Source organism: Giraffa tippelskirchi, chromosome 13 (assembly GCF_054371585.1).
Source record: "Giraffa tippelskirchi isolate mGirTip1 chromosome 13, T2T-mGirTip1v1.2.pri, whole genome shotgun sequence".
Taxonomy (NCBI): Eukaryota; Metazoa; Chordata; class Mammalia; order Artiodactyla; family Giraffidae; genus Giraffa; species Giraffa tippelskirchi.
The window spans coordinates 107,144,114-107,166,123 of record NC_137287.1 but is presented as its reverse complement, the minus strand read 5'-3'; the positions used below and the strand labels follow the sequence as shown (position 1 = coordinate 107,166,123).

General features: G+C 49.6%; 1 protein-coding gene and 1 long non-coding RNA gene across 51 annotated transcripts in view; one reads left to right on the top strand and one right to left on the bottom strand.

Moving 5' to 3' along the window:
- Positions 1–2,144: 2,144 nt before the first annotated feature.
- The window catches only part of EPB41L1 (erythrocyte membrane protein band 4.1 like 1), a 179,608-nt gene continuing 159,742 nt past the window's right edge, over positions 2,145–22,010 (bottom strand). For 48 of the 50 annotated variants that reach the window (XM_081560107.1, XM_081560065.1, XM_081560085.1 and 45 more), the window contains 6 exons: positions 19,988–20,068; positions 15,164–15,250; positions 14,283–14,366; positions 11,873–11,953; positions 11,448–11,564; positions 2,145–5,510 (listed from right to left, as the gene is read on the bottom strand). In XM_081560107.1, the coding sequence (XP_081416233.1) occupies positions 5,502–5,510; positions 11,448–11,564; positions 11,873–11,953; positions 14,283–14,366; positions 15,164–15,250; positions 19,988–20,068 (459 nt within the window). In that variant the 3' untranslated portion in view covers positions 2,145–5,501. The remainder of the gene's footprint in view (positions 5,511–11,447; positions 11,565–11,872; positions 11,954–14,282; positions 14,367–15,163; positions 15,251–19,987; positions 20,069–22,010) is intronic. The other 2 variants (XM_081560062.1, XM_081560095.1) reach the window with 1 other exon arrangement.
- On the top strand, positions 14,618–21,934 carry LOC145533176 (uncharacterized). The gene is made up of 4 exons (XR_014073903.1): positions 14,618–14,879; positions 19,124–19,348; positions 21,034–21,421; positions 21,702–21,934. It is a non-coding gene; the product is annotated as an uncharacterized LOC145533176 (long non-coding RNA).

Genomic DNA, 22,010 nt, shown 5'->3' with positions numbered 1-22,010 from the left:
ACTTCCTCCAGATGGGCTGGACATGCCCATCTGTCTCAGTCAAAATTCATCTCTTAGTGGGTTGCAGACTAGACCGGGCCCTGCAGTCATGGTTGATCATAACGAGCTGCCACAGGATTAGCCAGAGATGGCCTCCATCAGTCACAGTCATGCATGTCAATCTCAGCCTGTCATGTCAGTTCCATTTCCTGCATGAAGAAACTCAGCTCCCTCCCCACCCTCCCCATTCCTGGTCTTGGGCGCTGAGCATCATGGTCTGTTTTCATGAGAGCTCCCTGTTCCAGCTGAACTCATCATCTTCTGAGACTCCGGGGCACTGAACTCTGGGCACAGGGACCGTAGATGGTAGCCCAGGAATCCCACCTAGTGGGTTGCATGTCCGTTCAAATCAGGTTTCTCAACCTTGATACTATTGAGATTTGGAGCCAAATAATTCTCTGTTGTAGGGCAGCTGTCCTCTTGTGTTGTAGGATGTTTAGCAGCATCCCTGGTTTCTACCCACTATATGCTAGTAGCATCCCTCAGTTGTGACAACCAAAAATATTTCCAGACATTGCTAAATGTTCCCTGGGTGACAAAATCACACATACCCCCAAGTTAAGAATCACTGATCTAAATGAATCAGCCACGCTATTCCTTAACAGCTCAAAGGCTGACCCTGTATTTATGGGAGACAGAGACACAGATCCAGGGTGTGTGGGTACCCAGTGTTTGCAAACGATGTCCTATTCCAGGATCCCAGGAATGACAGATAACTAAAGGAAACCTACAGGGAAAATACGGGGAAGGATTCACAATTGCTTCTGACAATGGACAGGAGTTTGGAGAGAGTAGAATAATTGATTTTCATTGCACAGCATTTTGTATCATTTAATGAATTACCTTCAAAAAGAAAAGACATAGGGCTTCCCTGGTGGACCAGTGGTTAAGACTTCGAGCTCCTAATGCAGGGGGCACAAGTTCAGTCCCTCGTTGGGGAACTAAGATCCCACATACTGCCTAGTGTGGCAAAAAAAACAAAACAAAGAAGAAAAGACGTGGTATTTAGTCTTTGAAATTATAGGGAAATGATCAGGATTTAAGTTTTTATAACTATTTAGAATGGCATGTACAAGGTGACTTCAACTCTGATAAGATACTTATACATGAGAAAAGACTGGAAGAAACTGCACCAAATAGTTTAGCAATGGTTGTTGCTTGTGAGATTTGGGATAATAAAGAAAGGTGGTTTGGGGTGAGCTGTTTGGTAGAATTAAAGTGCTGGTATGTGTATCTCAGGTAGCTCACAGGAGAGGTTTAAATTTTACATGGATGATGGTTTTCAAATTTTAGTATCTTTGCGTTTATTTTTATAAAGACCTCCTTCCTTTGGCAAGTGACCCTAGTTTTTCATTTGTGGACGTAAAATAGTTTCCTTTGCAAATAATTCTGTTGCTGTTGTTATTGTTGAGTCACTCAGTCATGTCCGACTCTTTGTGACCCCATGGACTGCAGCACACCAGGCTCCCCTGTCCTTCACTGTCTTCCAGAGTTTGTTCAGAGAGTCAATTTAAAGAAAAATGATGTCAACATCGGGACAGGTGGCATGTACGGGGATATGGCAACATATGCGAAGGGGATGAGCAAAGGCTGAAGTCGGGGCTTGCTGTGTATGTTATCCACTCGACTCCCACACACCAAGCCCCTCTCTGTCCTGGGCCCACTTGCTTACTGTTCCTGCTGCCTAGAATGCACTCACTCAAGTTCTTCACCTTACTGATCTTTCTCTTCATTCAGCTCAAAAAGATGTCCTCAGGGAGGCCATCGCGGGCCACCGTATTTAAAGTGGTCTCCTTCAGTGACCATCCCCTCCCCCGGTGCATTTCCTTCCTGGTGCTGATCACCCTGGAATCGTCTTTGAGTGCTCGCCTGTTGTCAGTTTCTCCACCAGCCTCTGAGCTCCTGGAGGGCAAGGGCTTTGTCTTATTCACTGTCGTTCCAGTAAAGCCAAGACCTGGTCCACGTTGGGATCTGCAGATATTTGAATGAAGGTGTTGTAGGCTGAATGAAAATGTTCCAGTTGGGATCTCTCCACCCCAATTTTAGCCTTTCCCACAATGTCAACTTGTACTGGTAGCCAAGGTCAGAGAGAGATGCCAAGGCCGTTTGTGGTTCAGCATCAAACACATTTATTTCACTTTTATTGAGTATACAAGAACAGAGAGCACACGCATACAGCACGGAGCACTGAGGTGGGGGAGCGCGGGGACGAGAGAGGAGAGAGGGGTGTGAGTAAAAAGGACCAGGACAGCATCGCAGTTGGTTAGGAAGGTGCTTTTTGGAAAAAAAAAAAATTTAGAGTGATGTTGCTCATGCAATTTCAGGCCAGTCTTGGAATGTGCTTACAGGATTCAAAAACTGAAACAGGTCTTGGCACTTCCTGTACCCTCAGATGGAAAAGATCCCAAGAAAGCAAAATAGGGGAAAACAAAGACTTACAGGCTGGCAGTGTGGACAAAGGCCATGGAGGGCATCTGCTTTTCCTGTTCCTTTTGCAAGTGGGGAAACTGAGGCCCTGAAGCGAGGATAAGATGAGCTCAATGGCATGTGGTGAGTTAGAGGCTGAGCCAGGATGGCCACCCAGAACTCCTGACTGCCCTCCAGGACTTTTTCCACTATGCTACATGGTCTCCTGGGTGGAGAGGCGGCACAGAAAAGGATGTGAAATGTAAAATGGAAAAGTAGGTTGAAGACAGATAAGACAAACATCTATATTCCCTATGAAGAGGAGGATGGGAAGGAAACAGCGCCCTAGATTTCAGCTTTGCAGCTCCCCTCCTCCCTGCTGGCAGATGCCTGCCTCTCTGTGGAAGGTCAGAGCATCTGTGGACTGGAGAGCTCCATAAACCCTGGCTGGCCCACAAACCAAGCCTGGTCGCTTCTTCCCTGTCCTGAAGCCACACACATAGGGTCTGTAGGCAGGTGCAGAACCCACAACAAATATTCTCCCTCTGAGGTATGTCCAGTGTGCTCAGGACGCCTGGTTCCTGCAAAGACAAGGATGCCTGAGCCAGATTCCAGATGGCCCAGAGAGGGCAGAGCCACTCCAGCTCTTGGCCCAGAAAGAGTGGGGGCTCTCAAGCTGAGGAGGACAGGGAGGAGGTTCTGTGGCTTCTGTGTAAGAACCTGGTGCACTTCCACTCTCAGGGGGAGCTGGAGGGGATGTGGCTGACTGTGCCATCTGAGCCCCAGATGCAGAGCTCTCTCTGCCTCTCCTCATTCCATGTTTACCTACAGAGGCAAACACTGTTCTGCCTCAGGTCAGCACCAGTTAAGCAGCGAAGCATATGTGTCACCAGGGGAACGGATAAGCAAGCCTGGGCCCTTGGCGGGGCATCCGCAGATGTCTGATAATTGGAGAGAAGGCGGAAGTGCTCTCAGAGGGGCTGGAGATGTAAGGCTGGCTCAGGGAGCTTCCCAGGTCCCTCTGCTCCCCCCACGCTTTCTCCTTGAGCCTAACAATAGTGCCTGGCACAAGTTAAGTACTCAGTAAATATTTGTTGAATGAATTTATCGACTGCTTTAGAAGCAAGATGGGGGAAGTGAAATGGGGCTGAGAAAGTAAAGGGCAGGGAGAGACAAATGCCCTCAGAAGGGGCCTCATTGAGCTCAGGGAAGCAGCTTGTGTCTGGAAAGCCCACATGTGCCACAGGGCAATGCCAAACTTTTGATGGGACCTTCTCCAAGGGCTCCTGTGGTCTCCAGGCTTTTTTTGAGACTTTGAGGGCCCAGGATCAGAGAACAGATGTTGACTGAAGGGGAGGTCTCCAAAGCCAGGGTCTTATTCGCAAGTGAAGCCCCAGCAACACCTCCTGTCCACCTCAGCTTGTTTCAGGAGCCTCCAGGAGTCCAGTTTTGACCTGTCAGGGTCTTCCCTGTGTTCAGTCTCTACCGTGGCTGTTTTGACCCAGGAAGAAGAGAATGATTCAGAAAAAGAATACAGGTGTGGCCAAAAGAAAGAACTGAGCTGGGGACATTCAGACAGCCAGGTGGAAGCCACCATCTTCCACGGCAGCTGGGGGCATCACCTCCCTTGGGATAGGAGTTAGTGTCGCACTGCGGTCAGGGAAAGGCAAGACATGTGGCACAACAAAGAGATGACTGAGAACTGAGGCGAGCCTTCCAGGGAGGTAGGGGGACTGAGCTAGGGAACCTGTGCTGCAGAATCCTGAGCAGGACCAGGTCCCAGCTGCTACTGCCTGGGGGAGAAGGCATCTTGAACCACACCCGTGTCGCTTCCTTCTTGCCAAACCCCTGCCTCTCCATATGGGGATCCCACCCCTCCCCACCAATCAACCAAGTACAAACACCACACACTGTATTTCTACACTGAACTGTCAGCTCCTACTGTGAGCGACCCACAGCCTGAGTCCAGGTCTCCTTGGCTGGGTTGGTTCGGTGAGATCTAGGAACCTTGGGAATACATCAATCACAGTCAGATAATTATAATTTTAAAATGTCAGCTTCATACTTACCAGCACTGTTTATTTTAATATTTGTTTCCTGTTATATGTAATATACATAACTTAAAAGCACATCCATACAAATCTCCTACAAGCGGCACCTTCATAATGAGAACCCATAAACATACAATGTCTACTTCACCTCCTGTGGCTTGGCTTCACGTTCTTGCTTTGCTTTTCTTTCTCTCATTTCCAGTGAGAGTCATCTGCAGTGGCCCTCGGCAGGACCAGGACACAGAGGGTGAGGGGCGTAGGGTGGGCGAGAGGGAGGAGGGAACCCAGACAAAAAATGACAACAAGACGTATGAGAGTCGAGGGGGAAAGGAGGCAGAAGAAAGGAAGGTGGATTTTGCAGCCCAGTGTCAAGACCCAAAAAATAAGAATCCAGTGTTCCTCCTCCTCCTTTCCGAATGGGGGATTTTTCTTTCTTGGAAAACGGTTGACGGGGGCGTGTCTTGCTGCTGCAGCTTCTCTAACTGGCTGCAAAAGTGTTTTCCTTTGCATTGGAGTGGGTAACAGAGGCAGGAAAAGAAGAAATGGGATGCTTGTCCACTGAAGGGAACATGTAGACCCAGGTGGCATTGTACTTCTACAATCAGCATGATCTGGCTTGCCTTGGTTGTTCTGCAGGGCTTCAAACTGGGGTGGGGAGGGGAGCAAGGGATTACTGTTGTTATAATTTTTGTTTGTTTCCTGGAAAATCCCACCAATTCTTCAATTTGTCTGCAAAGGAAATATAGGCATTCAGATGTTGGTTGTTGCTGTCGGCCGAATGCTCGGCCAGCCCCGGCAGCAGTGCAAGGACATGGTGTTTCCTGTATATATATCTGTATCTATATATATCTATATATATCTGCTTTTCCTTTCCCAGTCTCTTTCAGGGACAGTACGTCACAGCTGGGACGTCAGTGTTGAGTTGGAGAATTCAGGATGAAGGCCCCTTCTTTATGGTTCTCTGGCTTGGGTTGGACCAGAAATGCCAGCATCTTTTCACAGAGGTCAGGATTCCTGAAGCCAGAGGTGAGGGTGGGGTGGAGAGGAGAAGGGAGACGCAAAGGAAGGAAGAGGACAAGCAGAGTTAGTCAACTTTCGTCATTCATCTTTAAATACATGGTTGTTTTCCCTCTTTTTACCACGTGCCCTTGATTATGACTTAGGAAGACAGAGTGACTTATCCAAGCTCACACAGCTTGTAATCAAGTGGCCACTGACAACTGAAGCCACCTTGTTGTTGTTCAGTTGCTCAGTCGTACTCTTTGCAACCCCATGGACTGCAGGACACCAGGCTTTCCTGTCCTTCACTATCTCAAAGTCACCTGTCTGATCCCAAAGTCCATGCAAGTTTGCTGGGTTGTTTCCAGGCAGGTAGGATCTTTCATTTTGGCTGAAAATTTTTCAAGTTCCCTTGAAACTTTGTCCTTAGCTTTCCTCAAAAGCTAAGATCACACTTGTTTCATTTTGTCTTCCTATCTGCTCTCGGATCTAAAAAATATTTAGATGTGATGGCAGAGGTGTTTTTTTTTTTGTCTTTCCTGTTTGCCATGGGCTGCTGCGTCCTGGAGGTTAGTTAAACCCCAGAGAGTAGTGTTTAAGTAAAGAAACTGGGATCTGGATCCCAATTCAAGTTTGACTCCAAACTTGAATGGTTAAGGGGTCTGGGCTCTGAAATCAGACAATGTGAAGTCAAATCCCACTGTGTCGTCTACTAACTCTGTCACCTTGGGTGAGTTTCTAACCTCTTTAGACTTTAGCTGCTCCCTCTGTAAAATGGACAGAAGTTGTAGGGAAGATTCAAGACAAAGATCAGTGTAAACAAATGCTGATCAGTGAGACAAGTGCTGAGTAAATACTGGCTGTTCTTATCATTACTATTGTTGTTGTTAACTTAACCACACACTGTTCTGATCTCATTGAGGGCAAGGGCTGTCTCTTACTTACTGCTGTCTTTCCAGGCCCAAACCCATGCCTGACATATAACAACTACCAAGAACTATTTAACAGGTGGGATATCATCCCTGTCCTTTACCACTTACCCATGGTCAAGTGCTAACTGAGTTGTAGATAGCTGATCCTTCTTGGCTCATTTGATAGATGGGAAAACTGAGCCCAGAGGGTGCAAAGACTGAGCGAGTTGGTGGCAGAAACAAGACTAGAACCCAAGGCTCCTGCTTTGAAATAGGTCAATCCTGCCTCCCCCCACCTCCCCCACTTCATTAGAATTTTGAAAGCAAGAAAGCTCTGGGAAGCTGGGTGGGTGCCACCCTCTTTCTGGCAGTGTTTGGGATACAGATCCTGCCTGAAGGAAGAGGGCCAGTGGAGCAAAGATAGAGCCAAAGCCACACAGCCAGCTTGTGAGTTTCAGGGAGAGAAGACTGTATAAGATGGGTGCGATTTCCACACTCACAGCAAGAACTCCAAGAAGGAAGAACTTCATAAGGAAGTCCACTGGAGCAGGAACAGGAGGAGGATTCAGGGAGGGGAGAGACAATGAAGACGGGCAAGACGGATGCCCACATAGAAACAGAGTCTCGTGCAACAAGCTGGTGATAGGAGTTTAAAGTCTGACTTGCTCAGGGCTCTCATCAACCACTTAACATGGCAAAACTATAGGAACAAAGAAGCAAATTCACATCACCAAGCATCTTCGGTATGTGAGACACCACCCTCGTAAGTCACTGCTATGGACTCAATGTTTGTGTCCCCCCAAAATTCACAGGTTGAGGCCCTAACTCTCAAGAGGATGGTATTCGGAAGCAGGGCCTTTAGGAGGTGCTCATAAATGGGATGAGGGCTCTTATAAGAAGAGACATGAGAGAGATGACTTCTCTGCTCTCCACTCCATGAGGACACAGAGAAGACGGCTGTCTACAAACCAGAAGAGGGCCTTCACCAGGAACCAGATTAGCTGGCACCTTGACCTTGGACTTCTCAGCCCCCAGAACTGTGAGAAATTAAGTGTGTGTTGTTTAAGCCATCCAGTCTTCTGTTCTGTTACAGCAGCCCGTGCAGTCTCTTACACTCATAAATATGGTTTATTACAGCAGCTCCAATGTATAGATTAACTCCATTTTGTAGATGAGGAAACTGAGGCCCAGGGTGGTTCCTCTGGACACACTTTCTGGGTCCAAAGTCGAGTGTGTTCTTTCTACTCCACTCTGCTACTTTCTGAGCTTTTCTTACAGTGCTGGTTTCACTTTAAGTTTGCTCATCAATTAATAGAGTACCTGCCTTAGAGGACTTCCCTGTGGCCCAGTGGTTAAAAATCTGCCTTCCAGTGCAGGGGACGCAGGTTCGATCCCTGGTCAGGGAACTAAGATCCCCCACAATGCGGGGCAACTAAGCTGGTGTGCCACAATTACTAAGCCTGCATGCCTCAACTAGAGAGAAGCTGAATGTCACAACTAAGACCCAACACAGCCAAAAATAAATAAATTTTTTTAAAAGAGTTTTTTAATTCAGAGAAGACTTCCCCTCCAGAGTTAGTGAGTCTGACTATATTATGAGTCAGAGGTGGTTCCTACTTGGCGACAATTAATGGTAAGGAAGGTGGGCAGAAAAGGCAAGGGGGAAACTTCTGTCTTTCCAGGGCAACATAACAAGGTGACCTTTACAGAAGAATCCAAGAGAGAGAGGGAGAGAGGGTGTGTGGTGACGTGTGGGACAATGGCAGCTAAGAAAGAAGTAAAGGGTGGGGGGAGAAGAGGGAATGAGATGGCAAAGGGAGCACTGAGGTGGGCAGACGTGAAACACCGCATGGGGTGGACAGGATGTGGACGCTGGGACGAGAGCTGAGAGTACCGAATAGCCAGGGAACACGGGAAGGCAGGAGCCTGCAGGGACTGACTGGGATGCTTCTAGGAAAGACAAGGAGGAGTGAGACAGGGAATGGAGGCGATATAAGAACCTAGGGAAGCAAATAAATGGCAAGAGGATTGTATATAACTACAAGAAGGCTTGTTCTGTCTCTTCATTTTGCAAATGAGCACACTGAGACCCCAGTGGTCACAAAGCTAAGTCAGTAGGATGGGTGGAATGGAGTCAGGTCCAGATTCCCAGCACAGAATTCTTTGCATCAGTGGCTCCTACACTTGGCTGCACATGGATTTCCTAAGGACTAATGGGGAAGACAGTGGCACCCCACTCCAGTACTCTTGCCTGGGAAACCCAATGGACGGAGGAGCCTGGTAGGCTGCAGCCCGTGGGGTCGCGAAGAGTCGGACACGACTGAGCAACTTCACTTTCACTTTTCACTTTCATGCACTGGAGGAGGAAATGGCAACCCACTCCAGTGTTCTTGCCTGGAGAATCCCAGGGACGGAGGAGCCTGGTGGGCTGCCATCTATGGGGTCGCACAGAGTCGGACACGACTGACGCGACTTAGCAGCAGCAGCAATGTATAAATAAACATTCCCAGGGGGTTTCCCTGTTGGTCCAGTGGTTAAGACTCTGAGCTTGCAATGCAAACAAGCAGCATGGGTTCAATCCCTGGTCAGGGAAGTTACTCATATTATGCAGCCAAATAAATAAAATAAAACTGGGAAAAAAAAAAAGATTCCCAGGTCCTAACCCAGCACTTCTCAGTCAGATTCTACGACAATAGTTCTCTAGTATCTGTGTTCCAGCAGTAATACAGCTAGCTCGGCACCAGCTTGGCAAGTGACCTACACTCTACCCCTCTGAGACCTGGGTAACAAAAAGCAACAATAACTGAGCAACTGAGGGGACAAGAGTGACAATTTACATGAAAGTCTGAGGAAGGCGGCCTCTGCCTGTGATTAGCTTACACGACTTCTAGACCAGCCCTGTCTGGGTCTTCCCTGGTGGTCCAATGGCTAAGACTCTGCACTCCCAATGCAGGGGGCCTGGGTTCACTCCCTGGTCAGGAAACTAGATCCCACATGCTGCAACTAAGAATTCTCATGGCGCAACAAACCCAGCACAAATAAATAAATAAAGCACACAAATAGACCAGCACTGTCCAACAGAAATATGAGCCACAGATGGAACTGACAATTTTTCGGATAATAGATTTTCTAGACAATATTTTCTAAATGTTCTCGAAATTTATGGCTTTCTAAAATTTTCCAGCTATATTAATAAAACTCTAATGCTTGAATTTACATCAAAAAGAGTAAAAAAGAATCAGGTGAAATAAATTTTAATAGTGTATTTTACTTAGCCCAATATATCCAAACATTATCACTTAACAAGTAATCAATATAAAAATTATTGAACTGTTTTATATTCTTTTTTTCCGTATGTAATCTTCAAAATCCAGCACACATTTTACCCTTAAGGTACATCTCATTTCAGATTAGCTAGTTTCAAGTGCTCAACAGTCACATGTGGCTAGTGGCTCCTACACTGCACAGCACAGAAAATTATTTCCATCACTGCAGAAAGTTCTGTCGGACAGCATTGGCCTAGATCAGGGCTGGCAACGTTTCAGAGTGGCAGGAAAATATTTCCATGTCTTTTCTTGTGACATGAAGGGAGTGGTAATAAAAGGGTGAAAAAGAAACATTCTTGTGTCTTTCTAGAAAACACTGGTTTTCTTCATCAGGGAAGAGGACAAAAGGAGACCTGCTGCTTGTGGGGGCCTTTGAAATGGATTTATTTTTCAGTGAGGTATAATGTGCAAAGCAAGTCAAGTACACAAATTTAAGTGTGGAGCTTAACACATTTTTACATGTGTACACATCCATGCAACCCTCCGAGTTCAAGACACTGACACTTCCAGTACCCTCGAAGGTTCCCTTATGGTTCTTCCCTGTTAACGCTACTTCTCAGCAGGAACAGATATTCAGACTTTGAGTATGTTTAGTATGGCCTGTTTTTGAAATTCCTATGAATGGACCCATTTGTAAGTACTTTTTGTGTCTAACTTATTTCACTCAACTCAATTATTATAGATCTGATAAAATTCAGTAAATTTCTAGAGGGGCCTCACCAGCTTCCCCCAAGTTCAGGGGGGAGACCTGTCTGCTCCAGCACCATCTCCCTCCCGTTATTCACCAAGGCACTGATGGCCCAAGAGGAAAGAGAAAGAATTGAGGTCCCCTCAGATTCTGGCCTCAGAAGGGTTTCCAATCTAGCAAGACAGATGGGATGAAGGACTCTGGTCCACATATTCCTCCTTAGCATCAACTATACTTCAATTAAAAAAAAATTAGGACTTCCCTGGTGGCACAGTGGATAAGAATCCTCCAGCCAGTACAAGGGACGCAGGTTCAATCCCTGGTCTGGGAAGATCCCACATGCCACGGAGCAACTAAGCCCGTGCACCACAACTACTGAAGCCTGTGTGCCTAGAGCCCGTTCTCTGCAGCAAGAGAAGCCACCACAATGAGAAGACCAAGCACTGCAATGAAGAGTAGCCTCCACTCTCCACAACCAGAGAAAGCCCATGCAAAGCAGTGAAGACCCAGAGCAGCCTAAATAAATACAATTTTTTAAAAAAAAATTAAAAAATTGGCACAACATTCAACTATACTTCAATTTATAAAACTTTCCTTCTTGGCGACACCTAGTGACTGGTGATGGAGACAGAGACTTGGGGACAAGAATATGGCTGTGAGCTGGGTAGGACTTTTTCTGATTTCCAGCTTATGGGCAATGGCCAGTAAGGTTTTGCTTATCTCTGTCCATCCCACCTTGGTATCCACCCATCCAATCCTCTCTCCCCTTTTCTCACCACTTCTGGGTTTACTTGTCTGCATCTGGAGCCTGAAACCCCAAAGAAACCAGTCTTCCTTCCCCTCTGTCCTCATATCAAATCTAGGGGAGCTACTTCTCCCCTTTGAACGCCAAATCAGGAAGTCTAGGGGGTGGTGGTCAAAGCTGTGCTGGGGACCCAGCCTCTGGGTGGGTCCTCACATGGAAATGCCTCTTGGAGGACCTTGTTCTTTCCTCTGTCTCACAGCTGCTGAGCCCCACGAGCCTCACCTGTGGCTTCTTGTCTCTTTCCTCCGGGGATGGGTCTGTTTCTCTGTAGACGACGGCTTTGGTTACCAGCATGTCGGGATGCTGCAGTTTGGCCTCCTTGATGGCCAAAGCCAGGGCCTGGAAGAAAAGAAGAGCAGGGTGAGGAGCCAGAGCACACTGAATACGGGTGAGGCTGCGGAGACCAGAAAGCCCCTCCAGTGCACAGCAAGGCCCCCACAAGGTCAAGGGAGAGGCTGGAGCTCAGGTCTTCCGGCTCCTTCTGCCTCCCATTCAGTGCCCCTTCCTTGAGGGCTTCTCCTCTGGACAGGGTCAGCAGGAAGTGAACATCTTTTCTGCTCACACATGCAGCCGTCCACAGGTAACCCAACGCGGGAGGGCCGGAGGCCTGGGCAGTGCCGCTGGGACCCACGCTCCCATCCGCATACCTGGTCTTGATCGACATCTTCGTCCCCGGTGATGATGATCCGCTTCTCGATCCTCGTCTCAGAAAACCCTCCTTTCACAGTCTGCAAAGGGAGAGGGAGGCGGGTTCAGCCTTGGGTCCGGCTGGGGCAGCAGCCTCGACAGGGGACAGAGCCAAAGCACCCCTCAAGGGCAAGGCTGGAACCAGCAGTCACCTTCTCTCCTGGCTCCCTCGGTTTTTCCCTTCTCTAGTTTTGGGACTTCAGACTGAACACTCTGCCTGGCTGCCACCGCTCTCCCAGCTACCAAGCTGCCCTCTCTAGCTCTACCAAGCCGGGCTCGATTGCTGTGGCCCTCACCCTGGTGAGCGGTCCTTCCACCTTCCTGCCTCGGTACTCCCTGAGTGGCAAGTTCGTATCTCTCATGGTTCTGGGCCTCTCCGTCTTGTGCTGACGTTGTGTGTGTGACAGCCCCACTAGGCTGGGGCTCTTGAGGGCAAGGGCTGTTATTTTTGTTCACCTCTGCATCCCCTCCTCCCCCATTCCCCTGCCCCACCTGGCCAGGATAGGTGCTAAAATGCGGATTTGTTGAATGAAACACATGAATGAAATGTGAATGGTGACAAGGTTCTCCTTTAAATGACTTCCAACGACACTAGAAGAGAAAAGTGCATGCATGATGCTTATACATAAGCTTATAGCTGCCACTGTTTTCTGAAGGGGTGGGGCCTGGGAGCAAGCTTAGAAGATGGGGCAGGACCTAATTGCTTGGTATGTTAAAGGCGGGTGGTGGCAGAGGGAAGGCCCAGCTGGAGTCAGGAGTGGACAGAGAGAAGAGACGGCTCCCAGGTGGCGGGCCAGGAGAGACTTTTGAGGTGTATGCTGCAGGGTGTGTGATGGAACCCCTTCCCATAAAGCTTTCAGTCAAGTCATCCTTGCTCACTGATGCTTTTGGTAGGAATGGATGCTTTCTGGGGACCATGCTGTGTGGGAGGGGGCAGGGCTGGGACGGTCTTGCTTATTAATGGCTAGTGCTGTCTACCAGATTCCTCCTTCCATGCTTGAATGGAACCTCCCACTCAGCCTGGCTCCCTGGCCTCTCTCCTCCAGGACTGCATCTCTGCCCTGGGCCCCTCCTGTTCTTCCTCCTGGCCACTCAGGCATGGACCCAGTGGTCAGCCTGTCCTCAGCACTATGGCCCCATCCGCTAAGTCACGGCTGACCCACCGGGAAGGTCTCCCTCCTCTGGCCCCGCCCCTTTCCCCCCTCCCATGGCCCCGCCCATTTCTCCTGGAACCCTGCTCTAGCCCTCCACTCTTGGTCTCTTCCACAACTCGTTTCTTTCTCCCATCTAAATGCACATCCTTCTCCCATCTAGCTGCACATCCCAGAGAAGGCAATGGCACCCCACTCCAGTACTCTTGCCTGGAAAATCCCATGGACGGAGGAGCCTGGTGGGCTGCAGTCCATGTGGTCGCGAAGAGTCGGACACAACTGAGCGACTTCACTTTCACTTTTCACTTTTGTGCATTGGAGAAGGAAATGGCAACCCACTCCAGTATTCTTGCCTGGAGAATCCCAGGGACGGCGGAGCCTGGTGGGCTGCCGTCTACAGGGTCGCACAGAGTCGGACACGACTGAAGCAACTTAGCAGCAGCAGCAGCAGCAGCTGCACATCCTGGTGGACCTCATCTCCTCTCCTTAAACCCCTTTTCACTGGGTTCCTTCCCACTTTAAAAACCTTGATAGCTTTCCATGGCTCTCAGACTCAGACCCTCTATTGTCACCCTTGTCCTGGGATTTCTCTTTCTTGTCTCTGTTCTGCTTACCCTCCCTCATTTCAACCTAATTTCTCACAGTTCCACCCCTACATGCTGCTTCTTCCTGGCAGAGACGGCTTATCTTGTTTCTCCGTGTGCACTGCTTGCAGCCCCTCTAGCAGTCCCCAGCACAAAGGCAGCGTAAGGGTGACACTCACTAACATTTGCTCAGAGAATGAATAAGCAAACACACAGTTTCTGCTCCCATCTTCCATGTGGTTTAGAATGTCTGCCTCCTCCCTCAAGAGTCCTCCCCGGCTTTCCAAGACCCTACGCAAAACCCCACTTTTCCCAAAAGCCCCGTCCTGATTCTTGGAGCCCCTCTTCAATTGCTCCCCGCTAAATCCCTCCGGCACTTAAGCTCCATAAGGCGCAAACACTACGGTTCACAATGTCTTCCAAGGAGACGGTCCCATCCCCCCAGCCTGGCCGTCAACACTGAAGGGCAGGTCGGTGCCTGTGATGCTTAGCAGGGAACAAAGTGCACAGCACTCCAGAAACTGGGAACGCCGCAGGTCTTCTCTATCCACGTCACAAGGCAGAGCCGTGGCCATGACCTTCCCGAGCCCCACGGCCAGGCTGGGGGCACAGGGGGTCCTGCTGCTGTTACTCACTTTGGTAACATGGGTGGTGGTGGAGGTGGAGAGGGTTTCCGCGGTGGCGCCGTAGGTGCTGGTGAGGACATCTTTCCCGATGATCTGCAGAATATAACCACCACCACCCCACCCCAGGGGTCAGGTGAGGATGCTGGGGTCTGCAGGATGGGGAGGGGGTGGGGCCAACCAAGGGAGAAGTGGGGAAGGGGGTGGTTCCGTGAAGGTGAAGTCTGGAAGCCAAGATGCTTTGAGTCACGGAGTCTAAGAACTCAGGAATACTAGAGTCTTCAGAATGCTAGACCCATGAAATTCTCAAACCCTGGAATCTAAGATTCCTAGAACCTGAGATTCCTAAGGTCTCGAATCCTAACAAGACTCTAGAATGTAAGAATCCTGGCCTTTGAGAAGGATGAACAGAGGGATCCAAGGGCGGAAACAGAGCCCTCCTCATCCGCCATCCTGTCAGGGTGGCGAAGACGCTCTTTCTGGGACTAGATGATGAAGATGACAGATCTGGAGAATGGAGGCACTGCCAGAGACCTCTCAGTGACAGACTCGGGCTGCTGAGGATGGAGCAGGTCCAGAGTCCAAGCCTCTGGACTCCTAGTCCATTCAGTAAGGAGAGCAGATGCTAAATTACAGGCATCACCAAGGGGAGGGACCAGTTCATCCCACTCTGCCACTGCCCTACTTGTACGTGGGGGGTGGTGGGGAGGGCAATGGACGAGACCCTGACCAGGGAACCCTGTGGGCATCCAAATGTGATGCCGTTTCCTACTGCTGTCCTTAAAGGGGCGGCCTCCCAGGCTCCATGCCACACTTGCCTTGGGCCACCTGTGGACCCGTGTCCACATGCTCTGCGTGGAGTCCCCTAGCCTGAGCTGGCCCTGCCCACTTACCGGAGAAAGAGAACGGATTTCCGTGGCCACCGTCTGTGGGCCTGGGATCATGGCAGCTGCCCCCTTCCCGGACTTGAGACTGTTCTCCTGGGGAAACAATAGTGCTCAGATGGCCAGGTCTCAGGTGGGCAGGCCCCCAGGATGGCCAGAGCACGTGACCATGGAGCTCTCCCGGCCACAAGGTTGAATAGTGATGTTAGAGGCAGAGAGCTGAAGGCATCATTCAGTTCAGTCTGCTCCTGTTCATCCCTTGCTCGCTCACTCAACACAGACGCTTACACACTTACTCACACACCCACTCATTCAACAAATATTTACTGAATGCCTGGCGTTAGGGACACTGTGGTGAACAAGACTCAAGACTCAATGTTCTTCCTGGAAGTACTAACAAAGGAGTTGAGACATCCAGGCCTGCCATGTTCCAGCCATGTGATCTGGGGCAGACCCACTTCCACTCTCCAAGCCTCCTCGATTCACCTACATAAAAGGACCCTGCAGTATACAGGTTTACCAGTGGCAACAAATGTCCCACTCTGGTGGGAGATGTTGATAATGAGGTGCGAGTGGGAGGTTGTGTATGTGCTGGGGGGCAAAGGGTCTAGGAGAAATCTCTGGACCTTCCTCTCAAGTTTGCTGTGAAAACTTAAAATTGCTCTAAAAGAATAAAGTCTTAAAAAAAAGTTTTTTAAAGGGCAACCCCTGTCCCACTCGCACAGAGACATTATGAAACTGACAGAGGATGAAAGGGTTTTGCAAACAGCAATCTGTCAGGTAAATACAGAAGTGCAGGCTGGTACTAACAACATAATGACTATTGCTTTCTGAGTACTCGCGAGGTGGTAGGTATTGTGCTAATGATGCATGGTCTCATTTAAGCCTTTGAACCACCTAGGAAATTGTTTTTAATATTCCTGTTTTACAGGTGAGAAATTGGAAGGTCAGGGACTGTTAAGTGACTTGTTCAAGCCTCCGTGCAAGTGAGTGACAGCACCTGGCTTTAGATCCAGGTTGGTCAGACTCCAGATTCAACACACTCCTTCTGCCATGCCCCTCTGCCCTTGAACCAGCTCTCTTGGTCCTGCCTTGGGGTCTAACTCCTAGATATTCCTGGAATTGGACCCGGACTTACTGGCCCACACCCACTTCAGTATTCTTGCCTGGGAAATGCCATGGACAGAGGAGCCTGGTGGGCTACAGTCCATGGGGTCGCAGAGCAGTCAGACATGACTTAACGACTAAACAACAACTTACTGGTGGGAGCCTCCATCTCCCACTTCCTGCACCACCTCGAGGTTCAGCCTTGTCCATCCAGGGGCCCAGAGCTGTGTCCACTCTGCAGCTCCCCAGTGGGCTGAGCCCCGGGTCTGGACTGTGCATGACTGATTCTAGATCTGGACCTCTGTCTGCCAGGGGACAGGTGAGGACAGAAGCACTCTGCTTCGCCCCACCCTCCCCTGATCTAGCCACAGCTGTGGGTGACCTGGTTACCTGGCATTCTATCCACAAGCCGCTTTCTCAGAGGGAGTCCCAGAATGTGGGTCAGCAGGAGGCCTGAAAAGGGCAGCCTTCTGGGCTTCAGGCTTCCTTTCTCCCAGCCGAGGAGTCAGCCACTAGCCCCTCTGAATCCTCCCGTCCCTCCAGGCTTTCAGACTTCTTCTTCCTCCATGGATCCCTGTTTTCTAGCCAAGCCTCACCTCCACCTTCACACTGCTGGGCACACAGGTCATTCCAAGCAAGGTGCCAGCTACTCCACCTTCCTTTCCTGGATCTCCAGCCCACCAGTCACCTCTCCTGCCTCGAGGAGGAGCACCCCTTCTCCCTGGCTGGGGCTACACCTCCATCTCCGCCCCAGGTCCTTCCTCCCCAGACTCGGGCTTCCTCTCCACCCCACCCCCACCCCCACCCCCACCCCCCTCCCCCGCCCCGCACTACCCTCTCTCTGAGACACTTCGGCCACTCACGCCCTCTACGGCCTCGTCAAAGCCACAGTCCCCTCTCCCTTTATCTGCAGCTCAGATCTTTCTTGAACCCTAGACCTTTAAAACCAACCATCTCCGCGACATTTTTCCCTGGAAATGTCCCACAGGCACCTCAGACTCAGACCCCAAATGGAATTCGCTGCCTCCCCCACCCCCGACACGCACCTTCCGCTAAGGAGCACCCTCGGCTGTGCTCCTCGTTTGTGTAACTGCTTCTCAGACTTGAGGAGTATCACCTGAAGGACTTGTGAAAACATAGACACGCACCCCGGCCCCGCCAGGCCCCACCCTGGAGTTTTCAAGTCATCTGGGGTGGGGCCTGAGAATTTCCTTTCTAGCAGATTCCCAGGGCGGCTCTCTGAGAACAGCGGCGCTATTGAGCAGCATCACTGGTCCATCTTTCCTCCCATCATCTGAACGTCCAATCAGTGACTAAATCCTGTACTTTTCTGCCTCCAGACATCGTTAACCCCATATCCCTGGTCAGCCTCCACCACCTCTCACTCTGGCCCTGCCCCAGCCCCTCAACTAGTTCCCTGCCTGCTCTTTCCGTCTCTCCCAGCAGAATGTGGGCTCAGCGCTGCTGTCTGTCTCCCTCCGTGCTGGAGTCGCAGCGCCTGGCTTCACACTACTTCACACACCATGGGTGTTCAATAAATATTTGCTGCAGGAAGGAAGGAGGGAGGGAGGGGAGGAGGGAGGAAGGATTAGAGGGAAGGAGGGGAAAAAAAGGGATGTGAGCTCCCAAGGGAAGGAAATTTGTTTCAATCATGCTCCACACAGGTTGCTAGAGTAATCTTTCTAAAACACAGAAACACATATTTGATGACATCATGCCCGTACTTAAAAAACTGAGGGGCTTTCCTGGTGGTCCCAGTGGCTGGGAAACTGAGCTCCCAATGCAGGGAGCCTGGGTTCAATCCCCGGTCAGGGAACTGGATCCCACATGCTGCAACTAAGACCCGGCACAGCCAAATAAATAAATAAATATTTTAAAAATGGAAGTGAATCTCCGTGGTCTCCAGGATGAAGTCTGAACTTCATACATGACATTTGAGGCCCTTCCAGCCCAGCCTTCCTTTCCAGCCCCTTCTCCCCCTGCTCCCAATCCACACACTTGACATCTCACTTCCCTGACCACTTCCTTTCCCTAAATGCTCCACTTCTTCACATCTTTGCCTTTACACCTGCTGTTACCATGACCTAGGAGACCTCCTCCCATGACTGCCCCCTAATGTATCCTCCAGGGTAGCTCAGATGTCACTGCCTAGGGAAAGCCTTCCCCGGCTCCTGCGGTCTCAACCCACGCCCTGGGCTCCCTGGGAAAGCATTATTACACCGTTCCCTGAAGGCAGGAAAAAAATAATGGCCACTCTCATTTACAGACCACTTACAGTGCGCCAGGCACTCTTTGGAGGGCTTTGCATAGATTGCCTTAGTTTAGCCTCACCTCAACACTTTGGGGGATATACTATTATTCCCCCCACCCCATTTTCCAAGTGGAAACAGGTCTGAAAAGGTTTTGGGTAACTTGTCCAAGGTCACCCAGCCAGGAAAGTGGGAGAGCTGGGCCTTGTTCACCACTGTGTGCCAGGACCTAAACATTAGACGTGCCCGTGATTATCACTTGGACGAATGAGTTCTAACAGGCAGTGTCTTTTCTTCAACTCTATATCCCCATTCCAGGCAGAGCAGAGACTAATACATGTTTTTAGAACAAATGAATGGATGGATGGATGGATGAGTAAATGAATGATGTAACTGCCTGCTCATCATGGTACAGATTTACATTTAGCCCGAGGAGCATCCTGATGCCACATGGCAAAGGGTTGAGGGCAGAGGAGGAATGGAGTAACCCAGGGAAAGTGTGCAAGCTGGTCACTGGTTTAGGCTTATGTATCTTAAAAGTCTTTGTTTACTCAAAACCTTTCTGTGGAGTAGTCTAAATTAATGTATGATTTTCTTCCTATGTGTGTATCAGGAGTTTGGCAAGAGAAAGCATTTGAAAACAACCCCCCCCGGCTCAAGACAGATCCAGCCTAGGCACTGATACCCGCTCAGCCCCAGCCCCAGCCCCATGTGGCCACTGTTCACAACGGTCAGGATTGGGGAGCAGAGCGGTTGAGGTGGACAGTGGGGCTTCTGGACTCAGAATGCCTGGCTTTGACTTGGCTCTAGCATGATGTGTTTGGTGCTGTGACCTTGGGTAAGTCACTTTACCTCTCTGAACTTCATTTTCCTCCTCTGTAAAGGGTGGAGGAAAAAGAGCATCCACCTCACAGCTCTTTTTCTGCCCCTGTGCGTGCTGCATGGCGCCACAACCTGTGGCTGAATGCTAGCCATGCTGTGTCATCATTTGAAGAATCTGATCTGACGGTTCTCTTAAGAGCAGAACCACAGGGTCCCTCAGGACTTGAGCTTCCGGCTTAAAGTCACCACACGCCATCTACTGACCAACGCGAGGAAGCGGCCTGGGCCACCCGCAGGTGCCAGGAGGATGGACTTCATCCAGGAAGGATTTTATAGGCACAATCCTTCCATGTTGCTGATAATCAGTTAATCAGACAGTACCATCTTCTCTTTGTCCCTGCCATAGCTCAGATGGTCCAGATGGCTGAAACTCAGGGATGCCACGTCCCACATTATTCACCTTGCAAAACTGAGATCTGACAGGCTGTCCTGTGGCAGCTACAGGCCAGACTATCAAACTTCGACTCTGTGTCCCATGCCTGACACAGTGAGGTGGATGAGGGTTTCCTGCCACACCTGGCGAGGTGAGCTTGTTATCTGGCTGCTTCAGGGGCAAGGGGGCTGGTCAGAGAGGCAAGCCTCAGGTCCTACTTACCATGGTGGTTGATATGGTCTCTGTGGTGATGGAGGGAGTAGTTGTGAGGAACTCCTTCCCTCCTGGGGCAGTCCCATCAACCTGGGGGCCAGAGGAGGAGTTGTTAGACAGAGGGGTGGGAGGAGAGAGAAGGAGTACCGAAAATGACTGCAGCTTCTGCCCCCTGGGCAGGAGGCATCCCCAGGTACCAAATGGCGGGCAGTGTGAGCAAATGTGCACTTGGGGAACGGGATGTCCACACACAATATGTATATGTGTGCAAGCACTCAGTTGTGTCTGACTCTTATTGCGGCCCCATAGACTATAGCCCACCAGGCTCCTCTGTCCATGGGGTTCTCCAGGCAAGAATACTGTAGTGGTTGCCATTTCCTCCTCTGGGGGATCTTTCCAACCCAGGGATCGAAGCCGCATCTCTTCTGTCTCCTGCACTGACAGGCAGGTTCTTTACCACTAGCGCCACCTGGGAAGCCCTATCCACACACAGACCAAACTACAAAGGGGCCTCAGGTCATTCCAGGTAACAGGTCCTCAAGCTCATTGGAATCTTTTTATTTCACAAAGGGAAAACAATCCCAGATAATTTGAAACATTCTATCCAAATTTCAGGGCCTGTGTTCTTTGACTGAGGAGCACATTGCTAGGGCTTCACCCTTCGGATGCAAACTGAAAGTTTTACCAGGGAGTCTGAACAGAAAAGTTCATTGCAGCATTCAGTGTTAACTGCAAAAGACAAAAACAATCACAGGTCCATTGATGGGAGATAAATACATGCTAAATCAGGATCCACTCCTAAGTGGGAATAAGGAGAGTGAAGTGGGTCCACATGGGCCAACAAGGAGGGATCTCCAGGGTAAATATTAAGAAAAAAGGTAAAATGTAAAAGAGAACAATCTCTTTTGTGTAAAAAATTTAAATATCTAGAGATGTAAGCACATATGTTGGTATATGCATAATTTTTTTTTTTCTGGGAAAAATCACAAGAAAAATTTCATTTTGTTCTGTCTGAATTTCATAACTGTGACTATTTTGTTGTTATTTTGTTCTAGGAGCTGTGGGGCCATTTTTAGTTCTCTACTTCTCTGTATAAAAACAAAGCCAACACACATCACTAAAACAAAACAGACCAGTGGGGCGGCTTGCCCAGGGTCACACAGCTTGTCGGAACTCGAAGGTTTTTACAGCTGCACTAGCCACCTTAGAAACCTCTATGCTCGTTATCAAAGATGGAGAAAAAGTTCTGGAAAAGACACAGTTGCCCACGTCGTCGTGTAGATTTACATCTTACTTTAGTTCTTGAGACAAAGACTGGTCTCCAGGGCAAAAGAGCCCCCAGCACTGCAGTTCCTCTGGCCGGCAAGAACCAAGAGGACATCTATCAGACCCTCAGTCTCCCTTTTCAGAGCTTAAAAATGAAAGGAGCTGAGGAAATGCACTGTAAGTAATGGATCTGTGTCTGTTTACAACAGCCTCTCCAGGTTGGGCTTCCCTGGTGGCTCAAACGGTAGAGAATCTACATACAATGCAGGAGACCCGGGGTTCAGTCTCTGGATCGGGAACATCACCTGGAGAAAGGAATGGCAACCCACTCCAGTACTCTTGCCTGGAGAATCCCATGGACAGCAGATCCTGGTGGGCTACAGTCCATGGGGTCACAAAGAGTTGGACATGACTGAATGACTTGCTGAGACAAATAACTTATCTTTTTTTTTTTCAGTTTGTTCATTCTGTCAGTCTGATGTGGAACCCCCATGCATAAAAAACAAAATGACCCCATGTGAGCAGCTCTGATTAAAGCTGAACTGGGATCTCTCCTCGCAAAGCAGTCCCTGGGACAGCTCAAGAAACCTCTCCAACTCCTTCAAGTGACCCATCGTCACTTGATAAGACCCATTGTCTTATCCATGTAACACTCCCAGGAGAATAAAGGCCACATGACCATCCCCATTTTACAGATGGGAAAATTGAGGCTTTAAGAGGAATAGTCTGCCTGTCCCATCACCCACCGCTGGGACTCAGGGAATAT